Source organism: Apium graveolens, chromosome 2 (genome assembly GCF_009905375.1).
Source record: "Apium graveolens cultivar Ventura chromosome 2, ASM990537v1, whole genome shotgun sequence".
In the NCBI taxonomy this organism is placed as follows: domain Eukaryota; kingdom Viridiplantae; phylum Streptophyta; class Magnoliopsida; order Apiales; family Apiaceae; genus Apium; species Apium graveolens.
Window position 1 is genome coordinate 26,164,576 of NC_133648.1, and position 12,439 is coordinate 26,177,014.

The 12,439-nt window shown below is 35.2% G+C and overlaps 1 protein-coding gene across 1 annotated transcript; it reads left to right on the plus strand.

Moving 5' to 3' along the window:
* The first annotated feature begins 55 nt into the window (after positions 1 to 55).
* On the plus strand, positions 56 to 3,894 carry LOC141705872 (monocopper oxidase-like protein SKS1). Its single transcript, XM_074508740.1, has 9 exons — positions 56 to 432; positions 648 to 837; positions 920 to 1,029; positions 1,383 to 1,653; positions 1,762 to 1,891; positions 2,069 to 2,429; positions 2,612 to 2,980; positions 3,317 to 3,573; positions 3,692 to 3,894. Exons 2-9 carry the CDS (start codon positions 691 to 693, stop codon positions 3,751 to 3,753), a joined length of 1,707 nt encoding a protein of 568 aa, XP_074364841.1. The 5' UTR covers positions 56 to 432; positions 648 to 690; the 3' UTR covers positions 3,754 to 3,894.
* Positions 3,895 to 12,439: the final 8,545 nt, after the last annotated feature.

The following is a 12,439-nucleotide window of genomic DNA, read 5'->3' on the forward strand; positions in this document are numbered from 1 at the left end:
TCTCATTTCTGTTAATGGGGTTAAAACTCTATGATCCAAACTGACTCATTAGTGTATGACAACATACTGCAGGATAAAAGGATGAGATACGTAGAGACTTTACCTTACTCTTACAAGTTGGGATGATACTTCAACAAAAAATGTGATGTTTTGGATAAGAATTTGGGACTTGGAACTTTGAAGTTCAGTGGAAGAACTTCACCTCTATGATATATACAATAATTTTTTCCTTTGTCTCTGGTTAATGCACCAATTAAACTGACGCTTGTGCCATTTCCTCTTAAGAGTCTTGGAGATCATAGCTATGAGTAGCAGACATTTGTCACTTGGTTCTTCTCGATAGTCGACTTGCTCACATTTTTTCATTGTGCTCAAGAGTCAAGACCATGTCATAAGCCAGGCAGGCTGCAATTGCTCGGTCAAATATGTGTGGTAAGTAAGGAAATCATGTTTTCATAGTTAACTCGCCGGCTTATCATATAAAATGAATGACAGCAGTGAATGTGTCAACAACCATTGTTATTCACTATTCTTGTTCTTTTCTTAGGAACTTTCACCATTCTCACTGTTGTCTCATGCAGGCTATTTTTCTTAGCTATATTATTTGAAATGATTTACTTGTTTATGCATTTATTTGTGTGATCCAGGAGGCACAAAAAAAAAGACCTCATTGCAGCTTTAGACTTTGCAATGGCATCTTATGGCGTCTTCCCGTGGAAATCAGCTTTTATGACCTTATTGGCTGTCTTTCTTTCCGGAGCCAATAGTGCTGATATCTTTCTGGAATGGGTTGTTGATGTTGACACGACGATCAACCCCTTCACGTCATCTCAGCCTGTAAGTAATCAGGTCACATCTATTACATTATATCGTTGAGCTTTCCCTGCTGAAAGTGTGCAAAAACATTGTGCGCTTACAGGTTATCACCATCAATGGAATGTTTCCAGGACCCCTCATCAACGCCACCACTAATGATGTTGTACGTGTGAATGTATTTAACAATGTGGATGAGCCACTTCTTATTACATGGTACAAAGTTTGAGATACTTCTCGGCATATATGTCTGTTGAACTGATTTTAAATTAAGTATAATATATGTCTGTTGAACTGATAAACATTTACGCCTTAATTTGATTTTGCTAAGACTATGTAATTCATCAAACTCCTCAGTCAGATCAATTAAGGGTTAAATATTAGTAAGACATATTTGATGTTACTGAAATATTACATCAAGATGGAAGGAAAGGGAGCAGCAAGCTGCTCCGCTGGCCCTTTATGGATGGCAAAACCAATCCTTGTAAAAAAACTGCATTCATATAAAGATATATAAAGAGTGTACTATTGATCCATTCAATATGTTACATAGTTGAAGGGTTTTGCAGGAGTGGCATACAACAGAGGCTTAACTCATGGCAAGACGGAGTATCTGGGACAAACTGCCCAATTCAACCAGGAACAAACTGGACATATGTATTTCAAACCAAAGATCAGATTGGGACTTTTACATACTTTCCGTCAATTAATTATCAAAAGGTTGCTGGAGGCTTTGGACCACTTCGAATTAATAACCGAATTGTCATTAGCGTTCCATTTCCCAAACCAGAAGCAGAGTTTGATCTCCTCATTGGTGACTGGTTTCTTACAGACTACAAGGTGATTGAAACTGATATTCATTTATTTAACGTAAATAAAGCTAATTAAGATATTCATCAGATTTTCATATACCCGCATCCTCTTCTTCTTACCATGCAATTATAACAGGTACTAAGGTCAGCTGTGGAAAGCAATCTGATGTCCTCTGCTAATGTTCCTGATGTTCTTCTCATGAACGGTAAAGGGCCTTATGGGAACGTGAATTCAAAAAGTTCCGAGTCATTCACCGTAACAAAGGGTTAGTGGCATCTCTAGTCGTGATTAATCTTTATTGATCACATTCCGGTATTAAAATGTAGCTGGCCATTCTGTTTGGACTCTTATTTGTTTGTCTTACAATACTGCTGTAATATTTTAAAAATGTTTCTGCCTGGTATTGAGTAAGGATTCTGAAATTTTACATTATGATATGCAGGAAAAACTTACAGATTTAGAGTAGCTAACGTCGGGACAACATTGAGTTTTAACTTCAGGATACAGAGCCATCAAATGGTGGTAGTTGAAACGGAAGGTTCTTATACTAGCCAGATCACAGTGGACTCTCTTGATGTGCACGTTGGACAGTCCTATTCAGTTCTTGTCACAGCCAATCAAGATGATGCTGATTACTACATTGTTGCTTCCCCAAAAATGCTTAACACTACAGATGACAGTGCCCTCGTGGCTAAAGGAGTGCTACATTATTCTAATTCTGCCTCACCGGTTGCCAGCCCTCTTCCTACTGGCCCCGATCCATTTGATATAGATTTTTCTGTAGACCAAGCGAAATCTATCAGGTTAAATCTAAATTTCAAATTTTTTAGAAATTTTGACTATTTTTCACTGAATTGTCAATAATGTTCACTATTTACAATGAATAGCTATTGTCATATCTTTTGTAATATTGCAAAGCTATAGGCTTCTAACTAATTCGGCTTTAGTACTCACAAACTCGATCAATTTTATATTTGATGGATAGGTGGAACATGACTACTGGTGCTGCAAGGCCAAATCCACAAGGAACTTTCAACGTAACAAATGTGACACTATCACAAACCTTTATTCTTGAAGGATCAATCTCTACTATCAATGGTGATCCTCGCTATGTAGTCAACAATGTATCTTATTTTACACCGAATACACCAGTAAAACTTGCTGATTACTTTGTCAACGGAACTGGTGTTTACAACCTTGATGAGTTTCCTATCGACTCTGTCAATGATGCTGCTGTATATGGAGTTTTTGTTGCTACTGGAATCCACAAAGGCTGGCATGAAATTGTTTTTAGAAATGACTTAAATGTCATGGATTCTTGGCATTTGGATGGGTTTGGTTTCTACGTGGTTGGGTAAGTTTTTCATTGCAGTGATAAATTGTAAAAATTGTGGCCTAGCGTAAACACTTTTCGTTTCTTACCAAGATAAAAGTGTTAACAATATGATCCTATTGGGACCTTCCTCTAACACCTTAAGGTTTTAGAGTAATTGGTTCCTTGACATGGCCGGTGTTCCACTCTTCAACCATAAATGGGCTTTCGAGTGAGGGAGAGTGTTAACTATATGATCCTATTGGGGCCTTTTAGATGAGCTGGTAACAGATAGAACGACCTTTTACCATGCAAAATAAAAAAACTTTTAAGGAATCAAACAGATACATAATTGTGAATCATGCAAACGTTATGCAGGTTTGGAGACGGAGAATGGACATCAGACTCACGTAGCACCTACAATCTGTTTGATCCGGTTGTTCGTTCCACAGTTCAAGTGTACCCTGGAGGATGGACTGCAGTATATACATTTTTAGACAATCCAGGAATGTGGAACTTAAGATCACAACACATGAAGCACTGGTACATGGGTGAAGAACTCTATATCAGGGTTCATAACAGTGATCCTAACCCTGCAAAAGAACAACCACCTCCTCAAAACCTTCTTCTATGCGGTCTGTCAGTCATTCATTTCTATGAATTTCAACTTCTATTTCATGCTAAAATAACAGTCACTGTACTTTGCACATGAAACTTATTCATTTTCGACAATCATCTGGCTATAAATTGCAGGAATTTTCGGAGATTCGTCATTTGCTCCAGCACCTGCCCCGGCACTACAGAGGGGAGCATGAAAATAAATTGTTGACTGGCAGATCAATAATACAGTACACAACTCATGCTAAGTAATTGTCCTCCATGTCTTTACAATTTCTTTATATTTTTCTACTTGTGTTCAATTTCAAAGAAGGCAAGGCAATTCTTTAGCACTGCATATAAATACTCTGTCCCATATATTTATTTAAGTTACGTTTCAAAAAATTTCAAAAGTACTAAAATTTTATAATATAAAATCAAATACAATCACTATTTTCCTCCTCTACACTCCTTTTATATATTAAATATCTTTTCACTTTACTTACTTTTTTACTTCTCTTCACTGATTTATACGAAAAATTCAAATACAATATCAAAAATCTGGTTGAAAAGCCAGATTAAAAAAATGAATTCTTTATATAAAATTTAAAAATATACAATATTTTTTATAATTTTTTTAAAAAATATTATAATATTAGAAGTAATTAAAATATATATGATTATTTATTTATTATATTATAAAATAATTATTTATTTCATGTCTAAACTATTATATATGATATATCTATATATTTTAGCTATTCACTATATCAAGGGAAAGGATTTTTTGAAAATTGTTAAGCAAGGGTGTTGGTTAAATTTAGGGATGTACACAGATGAACCGCTCAACCGCATCCAACTGCTCGCATCAACCGCATACAGCCGCTCGCAACATAACCGTATTTCGCGGATAATCGCGAAATGCGGATTGGTTGTGGATTTAAATTTTAAAAACCGCTCATTCGCGGTTTGGATGCGGTTTTAAATTCTTGAAAATCGTAAAATCAAAATCGCAACCACAACCACAACTCGCAATATATATTTATAATAAAATATATTTCCAAAAATATAGTTGATATCATATATATTAATTAATATACATGTTTATTAACAAATTTTAGGTTAATGTTAAGATTTCGTTCATAAGATTCACAATCATTATAAGATATATAACTAAACAAATGGAAAATGTAATCAACATGTAATTTTTTTATTCTTTTCTTTTTTCTATTCTCTCACCTCCATATTTGTGTATATTTTTAATATTCTTACTCCTCACGGAGCATTAGTTTATATTTTATTTTTGAATGTAAATTTATCACGTAACTTAAACTTGAATTTATTAATATTCTGAATTTATTTTTTTGCAAATTATTAATTATTTTGAAATAAGTGGTTGAACCGCAAACCGATCCGTAATAACCGCAAATTCGCAACCGCAATTGACACGGTTAACCGCAACCGCATGACAATTTTCTAAAACCGCTCTTCGCGGTTTGGTTCAACTTTTACCCCAAAACCGATCTGATCCGAACCGCGTACATCCCTAGTTAAATTTCAAAAAATAACAATCTTATGGACGGGCCAATTGATAAGAGTTATGGATGGACTGCACACATGTTGTTATTTTCAGTGAAGAAGATCATTTCATTGTTATTGAAGAAGGAGTTATATTTACAGCTGTTACATCTCATATATATACAGCACCATATACTTGGAGGGAAAGTTAGTTATAACTAACTTTTTACCTCTCATATTGACTAATCTAATATTGACTATCTTTGACTAATACTAACCATTTGACTAAAACCAAATAATTTAAGTAATACTATCAATATTACTAATATCCCCCCTCAAGTTAGGGGTGGTTGAGAATGCAGAATCAAATAACCCTAACTTGGCAGTGAGATAATGAAGCTGTGGAGAAGGTACTGATTTTGTAAAAATATCAGCCAACTGGTGTTTAGTTGGAAGATAGGTAAGTTGAAGAAGGCCTTCAAGAACTTTGTCTCTAGTGAAATGACAATCCACTTCTATGTGTTTTGTTCTTTTATGAAAGACAGGGTTTTTTGCTATATATATAGTGGACTGATTGTCACAATGAAGTGTGACAGGAGTGAGATTTGTGATGCCTAATTCTGCAAGCAATCTAACCTGCCAGGTGACCTCTGATGCAGCAGAAGCCATAGCCCTGTATTCAGCCTCAGAGCTAGACCTAGAAACTGTAGATTATTTTTTTGATTTCCATGTGATTGGAGAATTTCCAAGCATGAGCACATAACCAGTGACAGATCTCCTGGAATCAGGGCAAGCAGCCCAATCAGAGTCTGAATAAGCCTGCAGAGTAAGTTTATCTGAACCTTTCAAGATGATACCCTGGCCAGCAGAATGAGCAATATACCTTAGAGTATGAGTCAAAGCATCAAAATGAGGTATTCTTGGTTGATGCATGAATTGACTAAGAACCTGAACTGAATAGCTTAAATCTGGCCTGGTGTTAGTAAGGAAGTTCAACTTTCCCAAGATTGATCTATATAGTTGAGGATCAGAAAATAATTCACCTTGAGAGTTATCTAGTTTGAGGTGAATAGGAAGTGGAGTTACAGCCTTTTTTGATACATCTATTTGACTCATTTCAAGAAGCTCAGCTGTAAATTTCTTTTGACTAAGAACAATTCCTTCTGGGAAGTAATTAATCTCTAATCCCAGAAAATAGTGCAGCAAACCAAAGTCTTTAATACTGAAGACTTGATCAAGATGAGACTTAATAGAGGCAATATGAGTTTCATCACTACCTGTGACAATGATGTCATCCACATAAACTGCTATAATAGTTGTATGTCCATTAGAATTAAGAATGAAGAGACTATAATCATTCTTGGATTGTGTAAAGCCTTGAGCCAGCAACTCTGTAGCCAATTTAGAAAACCACATCCTAGAAGTCTGTTTTAAACCATACAAAGATTTCCTTAATCTACAGACATAGTTGAGGGGATTAGATAATCCTTCAGGAACTTTCATGTATACTTCTTCATGGAGATCTCCATGAAGAAAAGCATTATTCACATCCAACTGGTGCAGTTTCCAATGTTTGCTGGCAGCTAAAGAAATGATACATCTAACTGTACTCATTTCCACAACAGGTGAAAATACTTCATCATAATCAATCCCAAGTTTCTGATTATAACCCTTAGCCACTAACCTTGCTTTACACATTTCTAAAGATCCATCAGCATTAAATTTTACCTTGAATACCCATTTGCAGCCTATTGGTTTTTTTCTTTGAGGGAGAGGAACTAAGTCCCAAGTCTGATTTTTTTCTAGGGCTTCTAATTCCTTTTGCATTGCTGTAATCCACAAAGGATTAGTAGAAGCTTCTGCATAAGATTTAGGTTCAGTAATGTCTGAATGAGACAAGAGAGCATAATGCTTTGAAGGAATATTAGAGGCTGAAACAATTCCACACCAATGAGAGCTTGGAGTATGACTGAGGTTACAGACATAATCTTGAAGATAAGAAGGAGTTGTTTTAGTTCTAGAAGATTGTCTGACAGGAATAGTAGAAAGATCAACAACAGATCTTGTGTCATTGGTAGTAGAAGTTGAATCATTGATAGTAGGAGTGCCAGAAACAGTAGTGGAAGGGTGCACATCATAACCAGAATCAGAAGAAGAAGGGAGAATAGGTAAAAAAATGTGATCCAGAAACTGAGATTGTGTTTGTTGATGCTGTGAAATGATGTGAAAAGGAAATTTGGATTCATGGAAGATCACATCTCTGGAAATGATAGTGGAATTTGTCTGAAGGTTAAAAACTTTATATCATTTAGTATAATTGGGGTATCCAATAAAAACAGCAGCCTGTGCTCTTGGATCAAATTTGGTTCTATGAACTTTATTGGTGGATACATAACAGAGACAACCATAAGCCTTGAGGTGACTGAGATCAGCATTATCTTGAAACAATTTGTAATAAGGAGTTTGGAGACCTAAGGATTTTAATGGCATTCTATTTAACAGATAAGTAGCACACAACACAGAATCTCCCCAAAATTTATCAGGAAGTTTAGCTTGTAAATGCAAACTTCTAGCTGTCTCTAAGAGGTGCCTGTGCTTTCTCGCCACAACATCATTTTGTTGTGGAGTATAAGCACAAGTAGTCTGATTAATGATTCCTCTAGTGGCATATAACTGTTTAAGTAATCCTTCAGTCAATTCCAATGCATTATCAGACCTCACACACTGAACTTTGGTTTTGAACTGATTATCAACATAATTGAAGAAATTATTTAGAACTGAAAACACATCAGATTTAGACTTAAGCAAGTGTACCCAAGTAAATCTGGTAAAGTCATCTACAATTGTAAGAAACTGAGTACATCCAGAAAGAGACTTGGTCTTGTAAGGACCCCATATGTCTAAATGTAGCAATTGAAATGCTGAAACAGTTTTAATAGAGCTCACAGGAAAAGACCTTCTAGTTTGCTTTGCTGCAGGGCATATCTGACATATAGTGTCTTGAGTTGTGATTTTAGACAGAGGAGTTACCAGGTGTAGTAAAGAAAAAGGAAGATGCCCTATCCTTAAGTGCCATAGCCTAGCTTCTTCAGTAGCAACAATTGAAACACTACAATGACTTTCAAGTGTAGAAGAATTTGTAAAAAACAGCTCTCTGTACAAGCCATTAACTGATCTACCAAGATGAATCTGAGGCCTGTTCTGAGAAAGGCCCTGTAGAAAGCAGCCTTGATTAGTGAATGACACCTTACAATTAAGATCTTCACAAAGTTTTGAGACAGATATTGGTCAGAAACAAAAGTCTGGAACATGTAAAACATGTTGTAGAATAATGTCATCATTTAGCTTTACTGCTCCTTTGTGTAATACTTTTACTTTGCAGCCATTAGGAATAGTAATGTAACTATCTTTGGTAGAAATATTTTCATATGTGGAAAATAAACTCAAATCAGGACATATATGATCAGTGGCTCCACTGTCAATAAGCCACTCATTAGTTGCAACTGAGATTAAACACATGTTACTTGCCAAAAGAGCATGCTTAGAAGACTCTGTAACTTGTGCATCTGATGAAGATTTGCTGAGCATAGCCATGAGATGATTGTACTGATCAACACTGATAGTCTGAGTATGATCATTTGATACAACTTTAGATCCATCAGAAGTAGAATTTTCATTTATAGCTTGAGACACAACAGCTATTCTTTTATCTGTTCTTGTGAAGCCATGAGGGAAACCATGTATTTTGAAACATCTTTCAATACTATGTCCTGGGATCTTGATATGAGTAAAGAAGTAGTTTGGTTTGCCCCCTTTTTTGTTGTTATCATTGTTTCTTGAAAATTGTTGCTTATTCCCAGTAAACCTTTGAGATTGATAACTGTTTTTGTTAGCCACAAAAGCAAGAGACTCTGTCTGAGTGGAAATTTGAGATACTTCTTTATGTCTTTTTTCTTGTGCAAACAACCTGTAGGCTTGAGAAACACTAGGAAAAGGGTGCATCATCAATATATTTCCCCTTACTGTGCTATACTGATCACTTAGCTTCATCATAAACTGCAACAGCCTATGTTCTAGCTGTTTTTGCTGAATCCTCTGAGTAAGATTGCAAGTGCACAATTTACAGGTACAGTGAGGAAGATGATCTGCATCATTAAGACCATCCCAGAGTGTCTTGATCTTAGTAAAGAATTCAGATATAGAATTTATGCCTTGATTGATTTCCAGTAATTTTTGTTCCAAAGAATAAATCTGTGTCATGGAGGCATAACCAAATCTTTCTTCTAAATCCTCCCAGATCTGTTGAGCAGTTGGAAGAAACAACACGCTTTTTGCAATGTGTTCATCAAGGTTAAAAATCAACCAGGATATGACAAGATTATTACAACGCTCCCAGTATGCATACTCAGCAGTATCAGATGCAGGCACTGGTATTGTACCAGTCACAAAGCCTAATTTGTTCTTTGCAGATAAGGTAAGCATCATAGATCGTTTCCAATTGTGAAAGCCTACTCCATTGAATTTTACTGAAACAAGTTGAGTAGATGATGCATCCGAGGGATGAATATAGTACACACTCATAGGATCTTGATTAGTATTAGAGGAGGAGGTATTGGCAGTATTTGTAGTTTCAGTCGCCATTGCAGATAAAAAAAACTGAACGAGATAGTTTCGTAGAAGAGAAATGAACAAATCGTTTGAAGATTATGATATTTAGAAGATCAATTGATCAAACACTAGGTTTGCAATTATGATCAAGTTCAGAATTTATCAACTATAGTTAATCGGCTGACCAGATAAGCAAGTTCGGTGATGTATGATCACAATTATTCAAGAAACAAACAAGATTTCTCAGAAACAATCACGAATCACTTATTCATATGAACTTTGATCACAAGAAACAAACATAAAATGAAGAAATTGAAGGAGCAAATCGAGAACGTAACCTCACGACGAGCGGTTTGTAACGGTCACCTTACTACTTGATTATCCGCCATTAGTGAGCTTGGTGAGCTCTGATACCATGTTATTTTCAGTGAAGAAGATCATTTCATTGTTATTGAATAAGGAGTTATATTTACAGCTGTTACATCTCATATATATACAGCACCATATACTTGGAGGGAAAGTTAGTTATAACTAACTTTTTACCTCTCATATTGACTAATCTAATATTGACTATCTTTGACTAATACTAACCATTTGACTAAAACCAAATAATTTAAGTAATACTATCAATATTACTAATACATGTTAAATGATTGAAAATATAAAGTTAGACTTACTGATGTGAATGAAGGATTGATAATAGATAATTTGTTATATGATAAGAATGATTTTAATAATTTGAAATTAAAGAAATTGCTTAGTTATCTCGAAGACAAGTATTAAGAGTGAACTCTCACTCAAAAAGATGATTTCGAGGATGTGATATCTCAACTAGTAAATAATTGTTCATTTAATATTTTTGAATGATCAGAAGAATCGAAGAATAAAATGAGTGTTTTAACAAAAATAAATTTATTTGAATTCGAGATGGTTGAAAAATATGAAAATATAATGTTTGTGAATGTATAAGATATAATAGTTGTTTTTGTCCAGCTGGGAGTTACTTACGATAAAAAAGAAGTGAGTTATCTATGATAAAAAAGAAGAAGCAGCCGTACTCATTGCTTACTTATGTCCAGTAGAGCAGAAAAATGATTGCACCAATCCTTATTACTCCCTCCGTCCCTAAAAATGAATCCTATTTGTACTGGGCACGTTTGCCAATGCACACTTTTGATTGTTAATATTTTTAATTTCGTATTACTATAAATATAAAAATTTTATTGTATTAAAATACTCATAAATATGAATCCAACAAAATCACTCATAATTTTGTTTGATATTATAAATTAGACGTAAATTAGTAGTCAATCAGTTACCTGAACAGTACAAAAGTCAAAAGGGGGAACGTTTAACGGGACGGGCGGAGTATTATTTATACAAGGAAGTCGGTCTTAGGTTTTTGGACTTATAAACACAAGAAATAAAATGATATTTTGTCCGGGTTTATCTTTGTTTCAGGTTGGCATGTATTAGCATGATGAATTGTAAGGTGTAACTTGTAACTACGAGGGTCTGGAAGTTAAATATAAAAAATATTTTGGTCTATATTAAAAAAGTTATTTAGGATCTTTTTTTTTTATCAAAATGATTTCATTAGAATAGCAAATCATCCGACGCAAGTGTCTCCAACATTAAGGATGGAGGAGACGAGTAAACAATAAAGTTATTAGGCTCACAAGGAAATTTAGCTAACTGATGAGCTACCTTGTTCGCGTGCTTTTTAACATGACAAAGAACTAATCTACCATTACTACGAAGTAACTCTCGGCAATATTGCAGCAAATCACCAAGTTCCAGAAGGCAATTCTGATTTTGATTAACTGCATTGATGCTGAGGATTGAGTCACTTTCAATCGTGATCAAATCTGCAGTCCACTCTCGAGCCCATAACACTGCCTCCAAGATACCAGTTGCTTCAGCTTCAAAAACTGTGACTTCCCCTTCGAACCTCATCGTTTTTCCTGCCATAAACTGACCTTGATGGTCCCTTAGCACCATACCCACCGAGAAAAAACCTTGACCCTCTGTAACAGCTGCATCAACATTAACTTTAAAATGACCCTCCCTAGGCCTTTTCCACCTCTGGTTACCATTCCCCGCGACATCTCCAGTATTCTGAGCATGAGCAGATTTTATATTCACAGCCTGCCATTCATCAACTTGCTTCAAGCACCAGGCCTTAACAACTGCAGGAGTCATAACTTTACCTTCAAAAATACGTTTATTCCGAGCATACCAAATCCCCCACAACATAGCAGCCATTTTAACCAAAACCTTCAACTGCCTAGTAGCAAAAAAACTAACTAACCAGTTTGAAACGTATTCCATATCATACATATCAAAGTCTAAGTCCAGCAGTTGCCAACATTCTCTTGCAAAGCTACATTCAAAAAATAGATGACGTAAATGTTCTACATCCACTATGCACATAGGACAACTGATAGTGACTGGGACTCCTTTCCCACTAAGCCTGTATCTAACTGGAATAGTGTTTCGATATAGCCTCCAAATAAAAACTCTTATTTAGGATCTTAATTTTTTGTTCTAGATGTAACAATTTCCGCATCTTTGGTCCGCAAAAAAAGCTAGTTAGAAGAATTACGAAAAGTGTTAGGGATCCAAAATTGTTCCAAAATGACATGATATTAGTGATATCACTGATATGATATTTTGGTTACTTATTAATTTATGTCAATTTGGTTATTTTAATTGGTGAGATTGATGTGAATATATATAATCAATCTTATTAATTATGATATAACCAATCATGCTATG

Excerpts from the sequence above, each read along its gene's own strand:
- LOC141705872 (XM_074508740.1), top strand. The coding sequence starts at position 691 with ATGGCATCTTATGGCGTCTTCCCGTGGAAATCAGCTTTTATGACCTTA. Across the intron at positions 1,030-1,382 it reads GAGCCACTTCTTATTACATG|GAGTGGCATACAACAGAGGC; the intron begins GTACAAAGTTTG and ends AGGGTTTTGCAG. Across the intron at positions 2,981-3,316 it reads TTTGGTTTCTACGTGGTTGG|GTTTGGAGACGGAGAATGGA; the intron begins GTAAGTTTTTCA and ends AACGTTATGCAG.